Source organism: Centropristis striata, chromosome 5, assembly GCF_030273125.1.
Source record: "Centropristis striata isolate RG_2023a ecotype Rhode Island chromosome 5, C.striata_1.0, whole genome shotgun sequence".
Classification (NCBI taxonomy): Eukaryota; Metazoa; Chordata; class Actinopteri; order Perciformes; family Serranidae; genus Centropristis; species Centropristis striata.
In genome coordinates, this window is record NC_081521.1 from 33,493,137 (window position 1) to 33,517,534 (window position 24,398).

Genomic DNA, 24,398 nt, shown 5'->3' on the forward strand with positions numbered 1-24,398 from the left:
ATTTAATAAATAAACATTATATTATGAAAGCCTAATATGGCCTGCAAAATACAATTTGATCTAAAACCATGTATCTTATATATCATAACTTATTGCCTATATTGAATTAATTTTGTCTTCTATGAATAGAATGATTTAATTCATTATTGAAATCTTGTATATAGTGTAGGGTAGCTTAATTTATAAAAAAAAAAAAAAAAAAGGCATCATATTTTATAAGCTCTTCATACGTTTTGGTGCAAAATTAAACAGTTTAAATGCAAGAATTTTTGCAGGGTGGTATTAGTAGGCTACTTGTACAAGTATCTGAATAGTTCCTGCACCGCTGGAGATATCACACATACAGTAAGCACACAGGCAGTACAGTGTGTGGAGCAGATCAGAGTGCTGCTGGGAAGAGCGACTCCAATCACTACCGCTGTTCCTGGCTGAATTTCCCTGGCTGACGTCAGCTGACTGCCTCGGCTCTCCGCTCCTCCGGACACAGCGCCGTGTAAAAATGCTGCTCTCTGTGCCGCCAAGGACAGGATTCAACCCGTACAACGGCTACACCGGCAAAAACATCAAGAAGGTAAAATAACAACCCCCGCAGCCTACTTCTACCCTCTCTCCCTGCCTGTAACAGTGAGTGATTTTCTCGATGCGGTGTTGTTCCGAGCCCTTCAGTTAAAAGCTGCTCGGCTGTTTAAGCTGCAGTGTCCTTGAACGTTTAAACTCTCTCATACTTGCTGTTGCAACCTTCGCTGTCGGCTTTCTCGTGTTGTTTCTACGTTGTTACAAACTAACACAGGGCCCGTTACATTGTTGCCTGTAGATTACTACAACAGTTTGCCTTTTTTCTCCTACCCGATACGGTCTCTGTTCTCTTCCTATACCAAGCCTGTACGTAGAGAGCAGCTTATAAATGCGCTGTAGATGCTCGTTTGGTTGCAAACAAGGTAATAAATGCGAATTATGTTCGACTGTAATGTGAATTCGTGGAGGTTGAATCAACTGCCTAATGTTTAGGTGATGTTTTCATTGAATTACCTACAAGTTAGCAAAGTTTTTTTTCCTCTTTTACGCGTACCGATATGCCCCACCCCTTCAGTCCTAATGATGACTGAGAGGGTTTGCATGGCACTATGGAGGAGAGGAAAGTTACAGAGCCCATGTAATAAGACTAATGCACATGTAATATATGTGGCTGTATGGGATGAGCAGATCAGTTATAGAGCAATGACAGAGCTGGATCAATATATAGGGTTTAATATTGATTAGCTTGTCTTCTGATATGAATAATTCATGGTGTGACATTGTTCAACTACCTTTCCTGTACAGATTATAGATTTAATTTGAAATTCTGGGACAGAAATTACAGGATTACACTGGACTTTTTACTTTTCACTGTTTTAGCAACAGTGTAAATAAACTAGACAGCCATGAACAGCATTTTGTGCGCTGATTCTCGACGAAATTGTTAAACTATTAAGATTTTATGCCAAAAAAGTGTCTTGGGTGAAGTATGTTGGACTCTCAGCATTTCTTGAATAACATTTCAACAAAGCTGAAATCAAATACCTCCCTCCTTTCCCTGTGTTATTCCCTTCCCTGCCTTGCGGCTGGCAGGAATTCAGATTGCACAGATTAATGACCTGGAATTCCTGGAATCCTGGATTCAGACAATGTGCTCATTTGAAGAGGGGCTCTGCAAACTCAAACCTTTCCTTGAAAGAAGAATTGCACACACTTTTTTTTTTGCATTGTAAGAGCGCCAAAGTCACACAGAGGGAAGACTTGTAAATCCAGCGTCAAGTGGTAACCTCTGTTCTGTGTCTTTTACTATGGGAAAAAGGGCGGAGAAAAAGAAAAGGATTAAGAAACCCCCCCTCCCTTTCCTCTGCTTTCGATTAACTCCCCTGCGTCTTTTTTTTCTTTCTCCCCTGTGTGTTTCACATACCTTGATTTCTTGTCTGTCAGTGGTTCAGTTCACATGGAGAAGAGAGCCGGAACATTCCTCCTAACTGATGAATCCCTCGTCCAAAGAATTTCTGGTCTCTTCAGGGTGCATGATACCTGTTGAAAACATTTTTTTAACCATTTGTTCAGAGTTTTGTGGTGTTTTCCTTTTTTATTGAAACTGGACTAAGGATAAGGACAGCAAGGAGAAGTCTCACCTTGTAGCCACAGGACACCAAGGATTTCCATCACTTTTCTCATTTGGTTCTTTCCACCTTGCAGCTGCAGAAATATCATATAAAGAGATTTTGTCTGTTACACTATGATCTTTTCTACGGTGCCTTTTAAAGTTTCTTTAGCCAAGCAGGTAGGACTCCACATTTCAGATATCTCTCAATATACAATGTCATTTATTTGTAGGAATGTACTTGTTGCATGGCATGAATAATAACGGTTTTGGCAATCTAGAGATTATGATGTTGACAATATAATTATTCATTATTGAGATGCTACTGTATGGTAATGGAAAGTACCATTGTGTTGATAATGATTGGCAAAATACATCTTATTTTGGGACTAATTCAAATAATGAATATTCTTAACACTTTAAGTGTTTTATCAAGGACTTTATAGGAAACCATATGTTAAGAAAGTGAATTAACCAAATGATCTTAAGAAGAGTTTGTGAGATTGTTCTTCAATCCTCATTATAAGTTGCACAAAAGCTTTGTGTTGCCATACAGATGTAGCAGTCAAGCATCAGACAATTAGATTCATATCTCTGCTAATGCTACAGAGTTCCAGGCATACATCGCGCCTCACTTGGCACTCATTGTTCTCTCTTGGATGAAAAAGTCCTTGAGTCACCTGCGCTCCCAGCAGGTATCACCTCTGCTCTCTCCAACTGTAATCACCTCATCAGTCTTCAGCTGCTGCCTGAAGCACACTGCCTCTCTCTGCATCATGCTGGTGGCCATTTACTGTAGTTATGCTTCTTGCACAACTATAATAATAATTATAATAATACAAGGAGCCGGGTTACCTTACTGGAACTATAGCTGCATACTCTGTGGTAGTAATTGGTATGTAGTAGAAGTAGTTTTAGAGTGGTGTAAAGCACCTAAACATCAGTTGTTCGTAGGCAAGATTATTTTGCTATTACAGACAACAAATGCCTCATTTTTTAACCAATTTATCATCACAATTGTAAATTTGTGTATGTCATATATGCACAGGATTTCCTGTATTTATTAGTTCCCACAGAGCTGTGATGCCTCCAGGAATGTAGTTCAATTTAACGTTGACAGCTAATACCAAAACATGTCCCCCACAACCTCTGTCCACTTCAAGGACAGAAACACAAACATTTGTGTTTTTCAGAGGAATGTAAAGAATGTTAAGCAGTGACACTATGATGCATGTAGAAACAATGTTGTTTATATTAAGTTGGCGGCTGTGGACAGAAGAGTAACAAGTAGGAAGGACTAGCTAACTGAATTGGCAACCTTACAAGCTGAAAAAGGGGTATTCTGATCATGCACATTTAAGATGTATGCCATACTTTCTGACCTTCCCTTTCTAACTGCATTCGTGTTGTTCTGAATGCATAGCTGCCTGTGTTTGGCATTACCTTACATGGGTGGCAAAACACCTGGAGCTGTTGCTGGGCGCTGGGGCAGATGGGGAGTAGGTGTAGATCTGACTCACTGCCATCTTTTTCTCAGAAGGAGCCTAGCAGAGCGATCTTAATGAGACACTGCCTTCTGACTTGAGAGCACATGAGAGGGATTAGTGTTTTCCGCTAACAAGCTCAGATCCTAATTAGACAGGCCTCACTAGCCAGGCCTGGGCCCTGACTCGGTCTCCCGTCAGATCCTATCTCCCCAGGCCTCTGCAGGTGCATCCCTCCTGATAGTCTGTGCGGCCCGCCTACAGTGAAGGCAACGGAAAGCACAGGAAGAGGCTGTGATTGTGGAAAAACAAACAGCGTACTATTGATGCTTAAGAAGAGAGGGAGATTAGAGAAGAGGACCAAAATGAATGGGCTCTGTGAGTCACTGTGATTTTCTCAGCCTGACTGAAAAGACAGGGAGTAAGTTCTGAAGGCCCATAAGGTTGTAATGAAATAGTTTTTACCTCTTTCCATGAAATGATTGTGACAGTGTGATTTATTCTGGAGAGATAAAGTATATATCTTCTCAAAACTTATTCAAACATATCACAATGAAAATGAAACCACAATTAACAGAGGATTGTGCCTGAAAACAAAATTATTCCAACTTTATGGGCGGCTGTGTATATAAAATATATATAAGAGATATCAAAGTACACATTAGTCTAATATTTAGGGTTTAGCTGTCAGGTAGAAATAGCTTTGTATTGGGAAATACTGCATTCGCATTTCATTCATACATCATCATACATGCTTACATATTTAGCCAATTTGTGCCCAAAACTGAAATGATAATTTTCAGTTTGGTGGAAATGTTCTACAGGCTTGCCTCAGCAGGTATCTGTAGAAATGTGCTTTGGCTGGAAAGTGAGTTTTTCTTTTCACACTATATCCAGTCTTTGGACACGTGGGACTACTGTTTTTTATGGTGGGAAAAACAGCAGTCTCATGTGCCCAAATACTAAATATAGTATGATAAGAAAAGGGATGTCTCTCAGAAAGTACAGTTGATTTAATAAACACATTTCCCCTTTTTTCTTTAAAAAATCCTGAATTTGGCTATTGATAAAAGTGTATTTTTCTCATGTGGTTTACATTTTTTGAAGTTTACTGTGAAATACTTGTCCAAAGTTAGTCTTTATGAGATTATGAGACGTAAGACCAATCAGAACAAATGTTACAGCATTTTTCCTTGCAAGTCCATGGCAAAATGGGTTTATGTCTATGTACTAGCTTGTTAACCTGCTTGTTGCTTTAGACTGTAGACCTGACATCAGCTGGCTACAGTATAAAGTTTCTCCAACCAGGTACATGATTTTATAACGTTACAACAACAACAACAACAACTTACTTTTCACCCAAACTTCATATTACTTTGGAGAAATGTTTTTCAATTCACTGAATATGACATAAATCTTTTCTCACAAGTCTATTTGATTAATCTACTTATTATTTTTGACTAAATACTACATCCATAAATCCAATTTTTTAAACAAAAAGCCAAACTGTCCATTTTAGAGGTGTGGGGAAAAATCGATACAGCATAGTATCGTGATATATTGTGTGGCAATATTATATCGATTCATGGCCGCCAAGTATCGATATTTAGCGTTACAATGGCCGGCGGGCTGTCAGTTTTTTCGCCATTTTCACTTTTATGAATATACTGGAGATACTGGTATCATATGAATCTAGAGGATCTAAGGAACCTATTGATGTGCGTCAGGATATCATGTCGAAATAACACTGCAAAATTAGGCTATTTTTATGTTTCATTGAAAAAAAATTCAAAACAGTGAAGTCTAAAGTTGAGGAAAGTTTGAGAAAATGCTGCAATTGTTGTCTTCAATACATGTTTGATATCAGTTCAGTTCAGTTTGAATGAATTCTTCGTTGGTCAGTCTGTGGGTTTGACTCTCATTTTGGAGAAATAAAAAGACTGAAGTGAAGTGAATGAACAGACTGAGAAATTTTCTCTTATTTGCCAAAATAATTCTTGATTGAATTTAATTCTGTGGACACAAAATGCAGTTAAACAGTTAAATCGCAATATATTGAATCGCAATACTCACCATATCGCAAAATGCTTAAAATCACAATATAAAACTGATAAAATTGTATGGTTGGGCCTCTGCTGATTCCCACCTCTAATAGATTCCCCCTCTGAAAGGGGCTTAACGTTTAACTTTATGTTGAACAAAGTTTTGTCAAGTTTCAGAAATGTAAAATACCGTTACAACCGGTAAAAAGCACCTAACGTTACTAGTGAGACAAAAAACAGCTGAAGCTAACCTTTACCTTCCATTGCAGAGGACATCGAGCTATCAAGCTAAATGTTAGCTACGCTCTTGTTCCCCACAAGTCTATTACAGCTCGGTAACATCTTGTTTGTGGGTTTTTTATTACATTACTCTGCTTCCAACATTTGGCGAAGATGTTGTCAACGTCTGTGTTGACTGACATGAAAGTGTAACCAATAAAAACGCGGTTAGTAAGAGATCTGTAAGTTGATTGGTTGTAGCTTGTTGCAGCACAAAGGATTGGTTAGATTTTTCCCCTTCGTCCCGCCCAGGCACGTTGCACTGTTTTTGAGTTTGCTTTACTTTTTTATTTACTACTTTTGATCGTGTCACATTGCAGATATCTACAGAACCAAACCAAAATAATAACATAGTATCTTACAATTATGATTTAATATCCCATACTTATGACTAACTATGTCATGAGATACTAAGTCACAATTATGAGAAAGTTTCTCACTACCATTAGACATTAAGTCATAGTTATGATATATTAAGTCATATGATAAGATACTAAATCCTATATGAGATACTTAGTCACAATAATGAGAATTTTTCTCATTACTATGAGATATTAGGTCATAGTTATGAGATATTAAGTCATATACTAAGATTCTAAGTCCTATATGAGATACTAAGTCACACTGGAGGAAATGGGCTTTCATATATATCACTGTGACTGTGAACATTGTGAGTGTGAAACAAAACATCCACATCTTATTCTTAGATGTTGAAATCTTAATTTCAAAGTTTTGTGAAATCTGGGTTTTCTGGGTTTCCTGGTATTCAACTTGTACAAGCTGGTAGAGAGCAGATCCACCACAGAGAGAAGGAAAGATGTCATAATTACCCTCATTCTAGCAGTCTTTTGACAACTCCCTCTCTGTTAATAAGCTGATGGTCCACAGCTGACCTTGTGGTGTCCAACAAGCTATCCCATTGTTCCCCGGGGCCGAGCCTGCTGACCCTAACTAATCAAACAGTTCCTCCCCTACCAGGATTGGGAGGAAGGCAATACCAAGGACAGACTTAGCTCACATTTGACATCCACATCAATTAATCCTGTCCATAGTATTAAAACAGTTTTTAATTAAATGCAGACATTGAAAACAGCCAAATTTATTATGTGTATGTGCACATGTGGTTCCTTATCCCTTCTCAATTTGGGGGTACATTATGGCATGACCAGTAACATGCCCATTATACACATGCGATGATGTGAGTGGAGTCTCGCATACTGCTCCATTCTTACTTACGCATCCATGAGCAGTGTACAGTGACAAAAAAAAATGGTACCTCTCCATTTAGATACTTTTGGATTTTTATCACCACCCTAAGACAATACCGGTGCATGGAATTAGTTCTTGCTGCTCAAAGTCCTGACAAATTTCATTTGAAAAAGCCAATCTGAAAGTCTCTTTCCAGAAACATTGTCCTGGTTACGGTGGATTATCCACAGATCTCCCTGTGAATAGTTTGGATTGGAACTGTTTCAAATACTCCCAATGAAAACTGTTTGCAGAAACCCTTCCAGCTTCACCCCGCAACATAAAAGACTCTCTTGCAGCAGTGTGGAGCTTAGCCGCTTTAATTCCAACCAGATTTCATGTTATACGCTTTAGTTTTACATTAAAATGGGCTCATCACAAGATCGGCAAAGCACAGTTCCCATGTATGCTGTAAATTTTTATAGTGTATATCTTTGCCAAATATAGCATTTCACTGAAGTTCTACTGCTCAAAAGTAGGTCAGTTTGAATGAGACAATTAAATATATAACAATGAATGTAAGGTCTAAACTTTTACAGTCAAACCAAAAGGTATACTGTATTTCATCCTGTAACAGAGCTTCATGATAAAAAGCGTACTATGTGCACTTATTATCACAGAATCATTGGCTGTACATAGCTGTAGCCCCACTGTCGCGCCACTTCTCTACCTATATATGATGTAGTTGGATGATGGCTCATTCAAAGGCCCAAAAGACTGAGCTTTTTGATTCTTTCACAGTATTTATATAGCACCTGGACCTGCTTTTATGGTCAAAAAACACATGGAAATCTCACTTTTTACAATATGGGATGTTTAATGTTTGTATTATTTAACTTATTTTGACTGTACATATTAAAAGGTTCCTTCATTTTCAACCTTTACCATCTCCATATCATCTAATTTCATCACGTCTGACCTGTCAAGTCTAATAAAGCAGCAAAATTGCTATTGCTATCCTGACTCTTGACTTTGTAGCCCTATCTGGATACTTGTGTTCTGGCTAATAGTGTCTTTAACTGACATGCTCCTCATAAGACTTCAATTTGAACTAGTCAGCTTGTAAACAATTAAATATCCAGTTGGCAATTGCATCAGTTGATACAATTCATTTCATGTATCTATCTTCTTTGTGTATGATTAAACCAAATCTGCTATGCCCTGTGTTTGTTCTGCAGCAGACGTATGTGTCCCCTTCCAACCATCAGATGGCTCCCCCAAGCCCCAACAACAACAACAACAGCAACACCACCACCTCCACCTCCATCAGCAATGGCAGCAGCAGCAGCAGCAGTGCGGGAGAGCAGCTGAGCAAAACAAACCTGTACATCCGCGGCCTCCACCCAGGGACCACAGACCAGGATCTTGTCAAGCTCTGTCAGCCGTAAGTCATCGTAAAACCAATTGCTCCAACTTCTACATGATGTACACCTAATAAATCTCTCTCTGGCTGCGTGCTGCAAATGTGAACCAGGCTAGAATTGCAGAGTAGATTAAGATAGAGCAGAGTGCTGCGTGCATTGATATATGACTGAATGCATCAAGGATTGCATGACTACATGCTTTTCTTTACACTTGAAGTGCACATGAATGCTAAAGTACACCTTAGCAGGTATTTCTGGAGTGGAGCAGAGGGCCGCTTTTTCATCCTCGTGTTTTTAAGGCCCATCATTTAGTGGCCTTTTGGAAAAACCAACAATCATTTTGGCAGCAAACTAAGACCTTTCACTTTAGCACAGCTCAGCAAAGACTTTCCAACGACTAAGTACAGAATGTTTAGTCTCCCTCTCTCACGCAAATTCGTTGTGTATGTCTCCTCTTGCTCCATTTTAGACTTTTGTCCTACAAGAGTTATTGCTCCTCTGCGCTTTGGTCTTTTAGATTATCATCAAACTGTTTGACGACAATGAGACTATGCAACCCTAATTCAAAGTCATCTTGTGCACTATAAATACCACACTACGTTGCTCATCAGTGTGAGTGTGTGAAAACTCTGTTGTGGGCTGCATGCAGTCAGACATCAAACAACAACACCATCCAATCCATCTGATATGTTTGTTAGGCCTTCAGTGGAAGACATCAAAACAAGCAGGGCTGAGATGAATGGTCTGCGTTGACTTAATTGAATTCTGGAGCCTGGTGATGAGGACCAGAAGAGCAGAGGAGAGGAGTGAAAGAAAAGGAGGGAAAAGGGAGCGAGAGAGATTAAATAAGGGAGAGAGAGAGAGCGAGAGAGAGAGAGAGAGAGAGAGGGAGAGGCCTGCTATTTTACAGCTGTCTGGAAGATATGGCTCACATGAGGCTGCCCAACCCTACAGGAAACAGCGAGCCCAGGGGAAAGGGAAAGACAAACAAGGGCAATGGCATGAAGAGGGGGTGGATGGAGAGAATCAGAGGGGGAGGAGTGAATGGAGTTCAGAGTTTGTGTGTCAGGTGGTGTTCTGTGGGGGTAGTTCTCATATTTCTGCTTTTACAGAGCAGATAAAATCACTGCATGAAATTTGCCTTTTAGCAGATCACATTAAGGCCAATGTAATTCTCAGTTAAACTAGACTTGGAGACGACACTCTTTCCAATAATGGTTAATAGGGGGAATGCTCACAGATGAGAATGTAAAACAGTAGGAAGACAAGTTATGGAGGGAATTCGACTTAGTTAACTTAAGTTTAAGCAGCAAATTTGTGCACAGTAACAGAGCACAACACTCACAAAGCTCCCCTCCCCCACACTGGGAGTTGTTGTATGCACGCTCTGAGATGTACTGTGTTGGGAGCGAGGGATGAGAGGATCGGATGGGGGTTGGTTTTGCATGTCCGGCCTCTGCAGTTGTCTCTCTGGGTGCCTTGCTCTGGTCCGTTTCTGGTGGTTGGCCATGGATGGACATCGGGGCTGGACTCTGCTATGCTCTCTCTCACACATGGCTGAGTCTGCAGCCCCTTTTTTTCGCTCTGCATCATGTAGTCCGAGACCTCTGAGCGCAATTCAGTAAGCGGGTCTCTCAACTGTGCAAGCAGGGGTGTGCAGCAAGTACAGCTCACAGCTTAAATGTTACTCATAATGTGAAGACTGGTGGGAGTGCTGTGTGCTCACAGTCATAATGAATATGAAGATATAGGAACACAATGTTGGCACATCCATCCAGTCCAGTTGGAGACGTCTTAAGGCTTAAAATCAGTAATGAACCATAAAATTATCATGTTATATATGAAGTAAACCAACACTGGTTAGATTCAGTTTGAAGAGATTGTGTATGAGATACATTATTATAACATAATATAAAATCTGTATATGAGGCCTTGAATGTCAAGGGAAAACTTTATTTTTATGGACATTTATATTTATGGATAATTATTGATACATATCAAAGTGTTTTTATGTAAACACAAATAGAATAACAGGGAATCAAACAGTATTTTAGGATCAAACCAATGATGGTTTGGTCTTCTTGCATTGCTCTGTATTGGAACTGGATAGATTCATTCAAATAAATCTCAATATACTGTGTATGCAATATTTCAATATTTATATTCATAACATGTATCAGAATCAGAATCATCTTAAATGGCAAGCATGCATTGCTCAACAATGCTGGACAAATAAATGTAAAGCATGGACATAGGACTATTATGGACACAACTATGTAAAAAAATAATAGGTGTATTTATACACTAGGGATGTACAAAACACATTTTTATCAAAAATCCAAACATGGACAACAGCAATATTCAAATCACAGGACAAATTATATTTTTTAAAGGACAAAACTTGTCAGTATACTGATCTGAATGAAGTTTGGTGGTGCTGCAGAGATGTCCCGGCCAACAAATCCTATTATACAAACTAAAGAAAACATTTGTGTTTGGTGGAGATCCTATGGGTCGCCTTTGGCTCAGTTTGGTAGAGCGGTTACTCATTGGTCTGAAGGTCAGTGGTTCAATCCCTGACCATGGCAGCCTACATGTCGTAGTATCCTTGGGCAAAATACTGAACCCCAAATGGCCCAATGATGCTGCGTTCACCGATGTATGAATGAATTCCCAATGGTGGCAGGTGGCACCAGTGTGCACTGGTAGCCTCGGCCACCAGTATGTATGTAGGTGAATGTGCGCAGTCTGTAGTGTAAAGCGCTTTGAATAAAAGCGCTATATAAGTGCAGTCCATTTACCATGTTTTCAATCAAAATGTGTATAATGATGCAAAATGATAATTACCTCCATTATTGTGAGTCATATTGCCATTGCAAAAGATCAGTCGAAATAATAATTTAAAAAATGAAATGAGTTTTTTTCTCCGTATTATGCAGTTCCAATATTGACATTGCATCATGTTTTTGTGTTCAAATCAATAATTTAGAATGGTTTTATATTGTTTTTTGTATATAAGAAAGTAGTCATTTTCACAGATGACGTTAAGTCACTGTGGTAATTAAATAAAGATTTCAGATTAATTTTTTTCTCTGAAGAGAAATTAATCCCAAATTAATTTTAAAGACATAATTTCATTTCCGATTTGGAGTAATCCAACAGATTAATTGTCAGATTACAATTTTAGCAGGTCATCGCATAATCCTGACCAATAGAGCAGATTTTGAAAGTGACTCTTGCAGCCTGGATGAAATGTGGTGGTGGTGCAGTGTCACTGGATGAGAGCTGGACTGTGTTCTGAGAGGCACTAAGACCCAGCGGAGGGCAGAGTGCTGCCTGGAGAGAAGCTGGTTAGTAGAATGAGAGTATGGCTGGGAGCCAGCATTGGACAGGACAGCCAAGGAGAGGCATATCAGATTACACTGCATGCACATGCCTGGAGAGATGGGAACCGATAGACACTCTGCCGCACACAAGCATTTGCCTATGCCAGGAGCCATCCTATGTATCTGCAGTGTCTGTAGCTGGCCAGCTGGATAGATAATGCAGAATTTCTAAATTGACAATGTATTGTGAAGCAATCTGGAAATGCAAAAGAGACATTTATTTGTAGCATATTTTCACGCCATGATGGATTAGCCTTGAGTTACAATCTCCATTAACCCCTGTGAGGGTAGAAAGGAAGAAGATATTGGAAATCTATAGTTTTTTTTCTAGCATGCACAATCCCACGGGACATTATTCTTATTTCATTTAATTTATGACCAACTCTTTCTCTAAAGATTTCCCCATGCACATTGTTTTTTATATCAGGTGGGTTATTGTATTTAGTAAGTGTCATTGCACTAAAGCTTTCGGATGAATTGTAATTTACTCATTATTGAGTTCAGTCCTTTAGGGTTTGTTGAGTTAAGAGAGAGAAACCATGTTGTCTCAGCAATGTTGCAATGCTCATATGAAATGTAAACAAGGCATTATTTTTCAACACAGAATGGGGACCAAACTTGATTGTAAACCTCATTGTTTTTCAGATATGGGAAAATTGTGTCTACCAAGGCCATCCTGGATAAGACCACCAACAAGTGCAAAGGTGAGGCGTCAAGGCATCAGCTGCTTTAAAGTAACATCAGTTCATAGAGGGATGGAAAAGCAAGCTCATTTATACACACATACATTGTTTTTTAGGAAAATTCTGCAGAATATACAATATATCGGAAAATATTTGTATCTTAGAAGCTGAAACTCTCACTTAAACATTGAATTTGCTATCAAAATAGTTGCAGATTAACGTTCAGTCACTCCATACACCACTGTGTTGTCAGATTGTGACTCATTCACAAATCTCTATGACTTTATGTCCTCAGTAGATCATTAATTCACTGACACCTTATTTTGACAGGTGTTTACTGTGTGTTACATGCTATATTTCACGCTATATTTCCCAGCTTTCTGTAATTTCCCAGCTTGGGATAAATAAAGTATATCTATCTATCTATCTATCTATCTATCTATCTATCTATCTATCTATCTATCTATCTATCTATCTATCTATCTATCTATCTATCTATACCTATCTCTGAGGTGTGTATTGTGCGATAATATAGACAGTGTTGTATAACTCTACATCTGTCCTCTGTGGAGAAGCAAAGCTAACTGTCTGTCTCTTCAGATTCAAACAGTATGAGTGCTTCATGAGCTCACATTACATGCCTGTGTCCATAAAGTCCTGCGGTATGCATATCTCATTGTCACAACGTGTATGTCTTGCTGTATGTCTTGCTCACTGCAGGCTATGGCTTTGTTGACTTTGACAGTCCGGCCTCAGCTCAGAAGGCGGTGACAGCGCTGAAGGCGGGTGGAGTGCAGGCTCAGATGGCCAAGGTAAGAACCTCCACTGGAGATGTCAATATTTGGTGCGTTTATTTCCTACGACTTACTGTCAACTTCAATCAAATTGTAAGAGTTAAATTCTCAGCACGGGAGAAAAAAACTTTCATGCATTTTAACAGTGACTCAGCATAAAAGTTGAATGATGAATAATTAATTATAAATTAAAGGCTGAATTATTAACCTTGCAGCAGAAAGGTTGTTCCTCTGCCTTATCTGCTTCTTATGAATTTCTCCGTTAAAGCTGTTGCAAGCTCTTTCTCTATCTTGCTCTCGCCACATGTTTTTTTTGTTATTGTTATATGAGCCAGAGTTCAGGAATATAAGCCAATTAAGCCTCAGTTTGTGTGTGTGTGGTTGCGTGCGTGCGTGCGTGTGTGCGTGTGTGTGTGCATGTGTTTGCAGGGTGGTGTACTCGCTGCGTGTACGCTTAAATCAGTGTATTTATGGGTAAAAATGCACTGTAGAATATGTGTCTGCACAAACAAGACTGCCTGGATGCAAACAGGTACATGTGTGTAGATGATGTGCGTGCTCCATAGTGGTGACGGTGTTGAGGGAGTGTGTCCCAGGGCCTGCTCTCTGAGCTCCCCATACAAAGGACCTGTGTGTTCTCTCTGGTGGCATCTGACTCAGTGTCTGAGCAGCTCCCCAGTCAGCAGGGCCCTGTGCCCAGCCACCCGCCCTGTCAACACACACACACACACGCACACGCACGCACACTTGACAATCACACATGCACTTCACCAGCCTTGCCTCAACCGGATTATGACACACACTCACAAGCGACGCACACCACCAGCAGCACCCTGGGAAAGCTGATCTGCCGCTAAGCTGGATCACTGACATTCATACGGCTCCTTGCTCGCAGAATAACTTGATTCCACTCACCCCTTCACTCCGGGTTTACAACGAGGCTTATGTTTGCGTCAGATTTCTCTCTGACTCATTCTGACTCACCCGCAGCAGGACTTCTCTGCTCGCTCTCATGGGTTTGAGCTTCATCTCCAGTTCGCGCCGCTGCGGAGGAGGAAGAGGAGGAGGGAGGAGGTGAAGGAGAAATCACCTTCACCACAGGTCGCAGCAATAGCACATGCATAATTCATGGGGTGAAAATTAATTCACACTGCATTTACAGGTTTTTAATCACATCTGCACTCTGAGATAATGAATATGCATAATGGTTAGAGGGTGATACAGATTGGTTATTTTACAAGATGCTGTTGGTCAAATTGAATTTGTTTGAGCAGGAGGAAGAGAAAAGAAAAAGCCTACAAAATAGTTTGAAAGCATAAAATGAAACGATGGCACTTTTGGAGCTTCTTTCAGTTTGTTTTCTAATAGTTTCAAATTTAAAAGCTGCATAATTTGTCTGATTTATGCAGGCCAACAGAGCAGGCCTCTGTGTCTGCATTCAAGGTCAGGATTACCACATGAATATAACTGCTTGAATGCAAGTGACATATTATTGTCATGTCCTAGGAAAAAGGATGATAATGTTTGGCTTGTGGGGACGATAATAGCACAATGCGTTAGATGTTCTTCAGATCATTTCCAAAGGTCTTTGTCCAAAATGTCTCTCGGCTGTTATTCTCCACCGAGCGAGAGCACATAATCATTTTAAATCAGCCATGGATGGAGAGCCATTAGAAATGTAATTATGCTTTGATATCACATTACCTGGATCCTACGCTTTTATCCTCCTAAGAGGCGTGTCTCTTACAAAGGGCCTGTCTTCTACCCGTTTTGTAATAATGTATGGGTGATGGAGTATGTGAGAGGAGCGTGAAGAAGAAAAGCAGCGAGTTGGATGAATAAAAGTAGAGGAGACAGAAATAGAGTCAGAATGAGAGAGAAGTTCAGTGGAAGTCCAGCCAGAATACTATCTCACCATCTCTCCATTTCTGAATATTTCTTTTCTCTTTAGACCTCATCCATGCAGCTCACGCCTAAATGAAACCTGCCTTTAAACTCTCTGCCCTCTCTCAGATTGTTTTTTTTAACTATCTAATGTGCACCTGCCAGCCTTTCAAATACCAGACACCTCACACACTTCCTGTCAAAAGGTTATATACATTTTCATACTTCTGCTGACAGCTTTTGTGTGGCTCTTGACATCATAATGCAGCTGTGAATGAAGGGAACAAAGAGCTCTGTCTGCTCCACATCCTCATTCATTAATCCTCTTGTGGCTTTCTTTCTATTCAGCAACAGGAGCAGGACCCCACCAACTTATACATCTCCAATCTGCCGATGTCCATGGACGAGCAGGAGCTGGAGAACATGCTGAAGCCCTTCAGCCAGGCCATCTCCACTCGCATCCTCCGTGACAGCAACGGAACCAGCCGAGGAGTGGGCTTTGCCAGGTATAAGCTGCTGTTGTTCAGTCACATGTCTTAGGAGAGCTGGTTAAAGTTGATTAATGATGGTGTAGCCTCTTGTGCTTTGAAGAAACTACCCAGTTGCACAAATGTATTAATCATGATGAGTGAGCCATCTGGTGGCCGGTGCAGGTATACCATCTCTTTGTTAGACATATTGCTTGTTTTGTGATAATCATTGAATTAAACCTTTTCTTATAGGATGGAGTCAACAGAGAAATGTGAAGCCATCATCCAACATTTCAATGGAAAATATATCAAGACTCCACCTGGAGTTCCAGGTGAGCTTTCTTTCAGTTAGTTTTAATGTAGCATCTTTAAACATATACAGTGCTTAACAAATTTATTAGACCACCTGTCATAAAAAACGAGAAAATGTAAATATTTTAGAAATCTTTCAAAAGCTTGTTTAAAACTAAAAATGTTATTGGTATTTATTTGGCAATTAACAAACTGAATTCACTTTTTTATACCCAGATTTGATCCTGCAAGTCAGAAATTAATCAAGCAATACATTCAACCACCAAAACTAATTTTTCTGTTCAGAAATGCAAGTAAATTGCTCTAATTTGACATCAAGAAATTATAATGTGCTTTACTATTTTTACATTTTTTATGAAAACAGTAAATTTGAAAATGTATGGTCAACAATAATAATTATATTTTACATTTAAAATATAATTTCGGTTAAAGAGCATCTATATACTGGTGTATTGACCATTACAGAAACATAAAAAATGATTTTGGTAATTACTAATACTGTATTTAGGTCAGCTGTGGCATAAACCGGTGGTCTAATACATTTGTTAAGCACTGTATATAATTTGAAGAACACATTCTCATCCAAAAGTGTTTTACATTGATGATACTGAATATTTAATTTCACATAATGTACATTATAGTCATTATTCATCTATATATGAATTTATATTTCCATGGTCCAGTGCCGCCAGAGCCCCTGTTGTGTAAATTTGCTGATGGCGGCCAGAAGAAGCGTCAAAGCCAAGGCAAATATCTGCAGAACGGCCGGCCCTGGACGAGAGATGGCGAGACTGTGAGTTTATTTCCTCACATCGTAATGACTTCTGTAAAAACACTTTATTATGTAACACTGCCTGTGATCAGCCTCATAATGACAGTCCTTTGTCTCTTTTCTCCAGGGAGGAATGACTCTTACCTATGACCCGACCACAGCCTTACAGAACGGGTCAGTGCTGCTGCCTGTGTTCACCCAGAGGGATGTTGTTGTGTTGTGGTGACTAATGAGTGTGTGTTTCTGCAGGTTCTACTCCTCTCCCTACAGCATCGCCCCAAACCGGATGATGGGGCCGACCTCCCTCTCTCCGTACATGCATTCACCTGTGTCCACCTACCAGGTAGATCAGCCCCTCAAAGCTTGAATGTTAATTAGTTGTTTTTTTTAGTTAGTGTTTTTGTTATTGAAATTTTCAGGACATACATGCATCAGCATTTTAGATATAAAAACTTTAATTATGATAATACTTTTTACAAGTTAACATGTATTATACGAGAAAAAAAGATTTATTTGAAAACAACAATAATAATCACCTATATATTTTATTATATCTATATCTATTCTCTTCCTTTTATTCATCACACATAATTTGGTTTTGTATTTAATTATTTTCATAATGTTTTATTTCCTTTATTTTCCTGTCTCTAAGTTTGTATATTTCTGGTCTTGTTTAGACATATATAATTTCAATAAACATTTGATCGCAAAATAATAATAATAATAATAATAATAATAATAATAATAATAATAATTATAATTATAATTATAATTATAATTATAATAATATGAAGAAGAAGAAGAAATTGGAAATGATAACAAAAATTACAAAAAATAGGAATTAAGATAGAAATAGTGAGATAGCAGACTAATCTAAGTAAAATTAATTGACAATAATTATTAAAAATGATTACATAAGACAGCTTTGCTTGTCTTTTTTTTTATTTGGCCAAACTTTTTATTTGATCTTCTTTCTTGTTCCTGCAGGTACACAACCCATCCTGGCTACACCATCAGTCATACATCATGCCGCCCACAGTGAGTATCTTGAACCTTAAAGCTGTTCACCTTCCTGCCTGTATTTGTTGCAGAAGAAGCCCTTTAATATTCTGTTACCTGCTACCTATGTCTTATTGTTTTAATGCCACTGGCTGTATGTGTTTTATTTTTTTAAAGGGAGCAGTCCTGACACCAGGAATGGACCACACCATGTCCATCCAGCCGACCTCCATGATGGGGCCCCTGACGCAGCAGCTCAGCCACCTCTCTATGGGCAGCAGTGGCACAGTCAGTAAAGAGCAGAGTATTAGGCATTCAGCTTACTCTTGCTACGTTTCTTGACTTCATCCTTGCTTGTGTTGTTTTATCTCTCATTTGTACAGCGCTTTGGAAAAAAGCATCTGCTTAATGACATTGTAGAATTGTAGGTAGGTAGGTAGGTCCGTCGGTCCGTCATTTAGAAATTATAATGTGTTTTACTATTTTCACATTTTTTATGAAAACAGTAAATTTGAAAATGTATGGTTAACAATAATAATTATATATATTTTTTTAAATTAAAATCTCATTTCGGCTAAAGAGCATCTATATACTGGTGTATTGACCATTACAGAAACATAAAAAATTATTTTGGTAATTACTAATACTGTATTTAGGTCAGCTGTGGCATAAACCGGTGGTCTAATACATTTGTTAAGCACTGTATATAATTTGAAGAACACATTCAATGTAGCATCTTTAAACATATACAGTGCTTAACAAATGTATTAGACCACCTGTCATAAAAAACGAGAAAATGTAAATATTTTAGAAATCTTTCAAAAGCTTGATTAAAACTTAAAATGTTATTGGTATTTATTTGGCAATTAACAAACTGAATTCACTTTTTTATACCCAGATTTGATCCTGCAAGTCAGAAATTAATCAAGCAATACATTCAACCACCAAAACTAATTTTTCTGTTCAGAAATGCAAGTAAATTACTCTAATGTGACATCAAGAAATTATAATGTGCTTTACTATTTTTACATTTTTTATGAAAACAGTAAATTTGAAAATGTATGGTTAACAAAAATAATTATATTTAAAATTTTAAATATCATTTCGGCTAAAGAGCATCTATATACTGGTGTATTGACCATTACAGAAACATAAAAAATGATTTTGGTAATTACTAATACTGTATTTAGGTCAGCTGTGGCATAAACCGGTGCTCTAATACATTTGTTAAGCACTGTATATAATTTGAAGAACACATTCTCATCCAAAAGAGTTTTACATTGATGATACTGAATATTTAATTTCACATAATGTACATTATAGTCTTTATACTTCTCTACCACTGGTCTAATGAACGTATTGTCTCCTCTCTCCTGCAGTATATGCCTGCAAACACATCTATGCAGGGGACCTACATCCCCCAGTACACCCAAGTGCCTGCCACCAACATCTCAGTTGAGGTAACTATCTTTTTTGTATCTGTCACTAGAACCGTTAAAATGTTGTGCAAAACAATCACTCATGGGTTTAATCTCAGCTGCCTCCCTCTCAGGAAAGTGCCGTCCAACCACCTGTTGCCATTGAGACGCCCACAGAACACACAACCTACACCTACCAGCATAACAAGTGAAGAGGCGGCACAGGTGGGTTTTGATCATTTATCTCACTGTGATGTTACTGTGAAAGGAGACGGTGCAGCAGTAACTCGTGTTCCTCACTTCTCAGATCCTCCTCTGGAGCCGCAGTGACTCTCAAGGGGCCCCAAGTGCTGAAACTCAGCACAGTGACTCTGCACGTAAGGCACCAGACACTCGGGAGGAACATGGACTGTTACACAGAAAGGACAAAAACAAATCAAAAAAACAAACAAAAAAAGATATTTTCTACAAACTCATATTTTAAAACAAACTCTTTTACTCCAAACAAGCACGGCTGGAGGATGGCAGGCAATGTGAGACGGAGGAGGAGAACAAGGAGCATCTATTTTGATAACAGTCACACACAAACACACACTACAAATGTTTGAAAAGGGTTTTTTTCATATTCTTTTCTACTACAACTCCGGGGAGCTAGAATGAAACCAGGAAAAGAACATTTCAACACCATGTTTTATTTTGAGTCATGTTTTGTTTTGACCTTTTTTTTGTAAGATATGCTGATCTTACTTTTTTCGTCTGATACTTTCAGGCTTTGAACCTGCCTTTTTGTACATAATTCTTTGTTTTGGTGTGTTTCTAGCTTCATGTGTCCTAGTTTGATTGATTGGTGCAAATATTTGAATACAGAAGACTCGAAAGGCTAAAAAAAGAAACAAAAGTCATCCAAAAAGCTGATAACTCATATTTTAGACAGATATGATGCTGACTTGCATTAGCGTCTCTTGAAGTGGCAGCAAGGTTATCAGGTAAAAAACCTTTTCAACAGAAGCCCTGAGAGGCAAGTGAGAAAAACAATTACAGTGATCTATATTCTAAGTCTGATCTAAATTGTTTTCCCTCTGGTTTGTTTTTGAGTTCCCTTTATCATCTGGGAAAGAGGTGGAAAAGTTTTGCCAGGTGAAAAAAAAATAATTCTGCAGGATTATTTCTCTAGATTATCTGTTAAAACTGGATTACAAGACATTAGCCTGCAAATTGTCAACCCTAACCCTAACACTAAAAATTCTAATACCTCACTGAAGAATTACTCCACTATGAGTAAAAGTCCTGAATTCAAAATTCACTTCAGTAAAAGTACAAAAGTATCAGTATCAAAATGTACTTAAAGTATCAAAAGTGAAAGTACTCATTATGCAGAATGACCCCACTCAGACTGTTATATATATTCCAAATATATGATTGGATTATTATTATTGATGCATTTATTCAAGCAGTGTTTAAAACTTCTCAAGGCATGTCTTATTTAAACTACTCAATATACAGTTATGAGGTTTAATTAAAAAAAAATGTCTCATCACTTTAAATGTATCATGTTGTTCATGTTTAATCTCAAAATGAAAAGTAACTAAAGCTGTCAGTTTAATGTAGTGGAGTAAAACGTACAATATTTACCTCAAAATGTAGTGAAGTAGAAGTCTAAAGTTACATAAAATGGAAATACTCAAGTAAAGTACAAGTACCTCAAAATTATACTTAAGTACAGTACTTGAGTAAATGTACTTAGTTACTCACCACCACTGCTCAGCATATGATGGTGTTAGGCATCACAGCAGTCCATACACAGATCTATGCGTAACAAACACATAAGAAAAGAGATAATATACAGGATCTGCCATGATGTTTTTAAGCACTGAATCACTTGAGATCACAGACGTTTTCCTTATCCGAACTGAATGTCATAAACACAGGAGAGAAAACTATTAGATCAGATATAGCGTGGATCACCAGAAATGTTTTGTTTGTTTTTCTCACTTGCTCTCAGGGCTTCTGTACTTACCCGAGGCAGCATCACTTCCTTTTGGCACTTGACTCTCAAATAATGTATAGTTTCCAACAATCTCATAAAAGCTTCAGACAATCAGAAGATTACAAAGAAGAGAAAATTAAGAGACGATTTCACAGAGATGAGCTAAATAGATTTAAACCATTCCAGAGATGAATATTATCAGATAAACTATTAGTTCACGTTGAGCTGCTCCACTTGATGAAATCCAAAGTTTCTCAACAGGGATCACATCTCTCACAGAGCTGCCTGTAAATAAGAGATTTAAATGTATTTAGGTTTTCTTTTGATTTCCTTTTATCGGTGTAGTAATGCTTCAGTTATTTTAATAACAATATTATACCAAATTGTCCGAACATGGCAGTTCACGTATTGCTGTGTTGTTGTTGTTTTTTGTCCCTTTTATAAAAGGGAAATATCTGCATCCCAAAAATACATTTTCTGAAGCAAGAATTAGATGTTGTTATTAGAGTATGAAGTTGTTATGACAAAGACATGGAGATCAACTGATAAAGTGCAGCTCTGTCCTGTTATATCTTCAGAAAACACTATCAAGGTTTATTATGGATTATTATGGCCAGTACAGAGATGCTTTAATACTGGCCATTGTTGTGTGTTTGCATCTATTTCTGCATTTCTGTTTTTCACCCTCATGTGTTTTTTTCTTATTTAAAGGTTTTCTTAATTTTTTTATTCAGTTTTTAAACTTTTAAGATCCTATTTTTCAAAGAAGTTTTGTTTTTATTTTTGATAGTGTATTGTGTGCTTCAAATAGTGATAAATAGAGGTTTTTTTGTTTTTTTAAATATGGATTTGTTTGTATGTTGCATACTTCTCTTGTTCTAGTTACAGTGTTGATGTCAAAGAGGCTTTAATGTTTATTTTGTAACAGACACTTCAGCTCAGTCTGTGTCACAAAGTCCTGATCATGGGTGAATTATGTCTGCTCGGTTCAGATGCATTGTTACAGAGTTGCGCCCCAAGCAGTTGGGAACAGAGTAAAAGAAATATATGTTCAAAAACTTGACTTACCTCATCCTGCCAGAGAAATGTAGATTCAGTTTGTGTGCAAGGTTCACAGGCAATAACCAACAGGTCTCATGGCTGTTCACAGCTGGTACTGTGTCCACATCCTTTAACTCTTCCGTCCAATGTTTGGAAAACACGCCCAAGGTCTGACGATCTATGCAATTAATTTATTATCCTTATAAATGCAATACTACAGATATCCAACAGACACCTCACATTATGACAATGGATCACCTCACAATATGACTTCACATCCTGGTTCACAAAGCTTTTCATTCATATATAAGTTTCTTTTCTGACTGACACACTCATTATCGGTGCATTAATTGTTAGTGAAACTGCTGCATAAAAAGGGAACTATTTCATACCAAAATGTAGTTGTTAATATGACTGTAAAAAATGTAGGAAGTCTAAATAAAATATATAGCAGGTGTGCTTTCTGTGAATGAAAGTGGGTGCTGCCCCCTTGTCTACCCTACTTTTATTTCACGGTTCCATCCAGCTTCTGGTTATATTTGATGTGTCCTGTTTGCTTTCTTGTTTAGTAATTGATGCAGTTGTCCTTCTTTTAAACCATGAGACAGTTCATTTCCAAGAGAGAATTAAACTTCACAGAAATGCCTTAGATTTCACTTGAAAGGATGGTGAAGTGCTACTCAGATTTGATGGGCTTGTTGTTTTTTCATGCACTGCTAATGTCGAAAAGATTTTTGTTGTATCAAACTACTCTGAACATAGATCTATGAAGCAAAGAAATATTTACATCTTTAAATTACTATTTTGTGTTCCATTGTCATTCCATGATTTCTATCCAAAATGTTGAAGAAAAACTGAACGGTGGCTTATTGAGTCTAAAGAAATATTGCTGCTAACGTTGGATTGAGTATTTAGAAATCTTTTAGTTGTCATCGAGTGTATCGAGTCACATTTGGGGTCAGTTTGTAACTCATGTTCAGAGATGTCTGTGCAGTTTGTTTTGTGCATCAAACCTCTCCTCAGTAAATGTTTGTCCGTCTGTGCCATGATGCAGGTCTTTGTCTTCTTCATAGAAAAAAAAATCCTACAGCTATTAAACTTTTAACTTGGTTTGATTTGGAACTTGTCATTTTTTTAATAAAAAGTTTTTCACTGTGCTTTTTGTGCTCTTTGTTACATAAGGGGGTTGTTTGCAGTGTTCATACAAAGTCTTGAGAGTTTGGGAACATGCTTTATTTTAATTATGTTTTACAGGTTGCTTGAATTTGATAATAATCTTTGAAGAATGCACGAAATGAAACAATCATTTTCCTGGCATCTTGGGGCCTCATGCATCAACGCTGCGTACGCACAAAACATTGCTCACGCTGTTTTTCCCGCACACGCCACATGTATGAAAAGTGAACTTCCCGTGAGAATGTGCGGTGGTCTTTTATGCTCTATTTAAAACGTGTTTCATGTCTAAATTCAAACTACACACAGCTGGCATTTAAAAAAAAAATATATATATATAGTTTATAGCTCTCAGAAAATGGAGGGGAAATGCCGTTTTCCACCATCAATAACCCGTTCTAAATATGAGGGGATATATATATTTTTTTCATCTATTGTCATATTTTAGACTTCACCTGCGTACTGCTGCTTACTTGTGCAATGATAGTATATTGAAGTCTATATGTTTTGATGTTAAGATTCTTAAGTCTATATATTCTGCTATTTCCACTATTTTTATATACACCGAATTTCCCTCCGGGAATCAATAAAGTACTTGTGATTCTGATTATGGAGCGCATACATTTTTCACAGTTAACCTGCCTTAATTACTGTGTCAAAGTGTCGATCGCCGACTGTTTCCCCTTTGGTTTAACATGGAGATGTTAAACCATGATCCATGACACACAGATCCCTCTCTCCTCGGAGAAAAAAACCTGTGTGGGAAATCCTTTCAGAATAAGTCAGGTGTTGTCCATATTTGATCACGTATGTGATGTTTAATTGGGACAAGTTAAGTGCGGCTTATAAACTGACCCGCAAAAATGATTTTGGCGGCTTTAACCAAAAAAAATAACGGTGAACTTCAAAAAGTTATTTTCTTGTGTTCACTTGTGAT

At 38.0% G+C, this 24,398-nt stretch overlaps 1 protein-coding gene across 2 annotated transcripts; it reads left to right on the forward strand.

Moving 5' to 3' along the window:
- Positions 1-310: 310 nt before the first annotated feature.
- LOC131971696 (RNA-binding motif, single-stranded-interacting protein 2-like) lies at positions 311-23,445 on the forward strand. Of its 2 annotated transcripts, none has more exons than XM_059333252.1 (14): positions 311-571; positions 8,357-8,562; positions 12,574-12,632; positions 13,332-13,423; positions 15,638-15,795; positions 16,012-16,091; positions 16,755-16,864; positions 16,971-17,017; positions 17,093-17,186; positions 17,831-17,881; positions 18,020-18,130; positions 19,222-19,302; positions 19,380-19,485; positions 19,568-23,445. In XM_059333252.1, the coding sequence occupies exons 1-13, from the start codon at positions 500-502 to the stop codon at positions 19,470-19,472; spliced, it is 1,254 nt and encodes a 417-aa protein (XP_059189235.1). In that variant the 5' UTR covers positions 311-499; the 3' UTR covers positions 19,473-19,485; positions 19,568-23,445. The 2 variants fall into 2 exon arrangements, with proteins under 2 accessions (XP_059189235.1, XP_059189236.1); XM_059333253.1 differs by having other exon boundaries at positions 19,395-19,485.
- The last annotated feature ends 953 nt before the right edge of the window (positions 23,446-24,398 follow it).

Coding starts and splice junctions, on each gene's coding strand:
- LOC131971696 (XM_059333252.1), top strand. CDS start 500: ATGCTGCTCTCTGTGCCGCCAAGGACAGGATTCAACCCGTACAACGGC. Junction 16,092..16,754: donor GACTCCACCTGGAGTTCCAG/GTGAGCTTTCTT, acceptor TCCATGGTCCAG/TGCCGCCAGAGCCCCTGTTG. Junction 17,018..17,092: donor ACCACAGCCTTACAGAACGG/GTCAGTGCTGCT, acceptor GTGTTTCTGCAG/GTTCTACTCCTCTCCCTACA.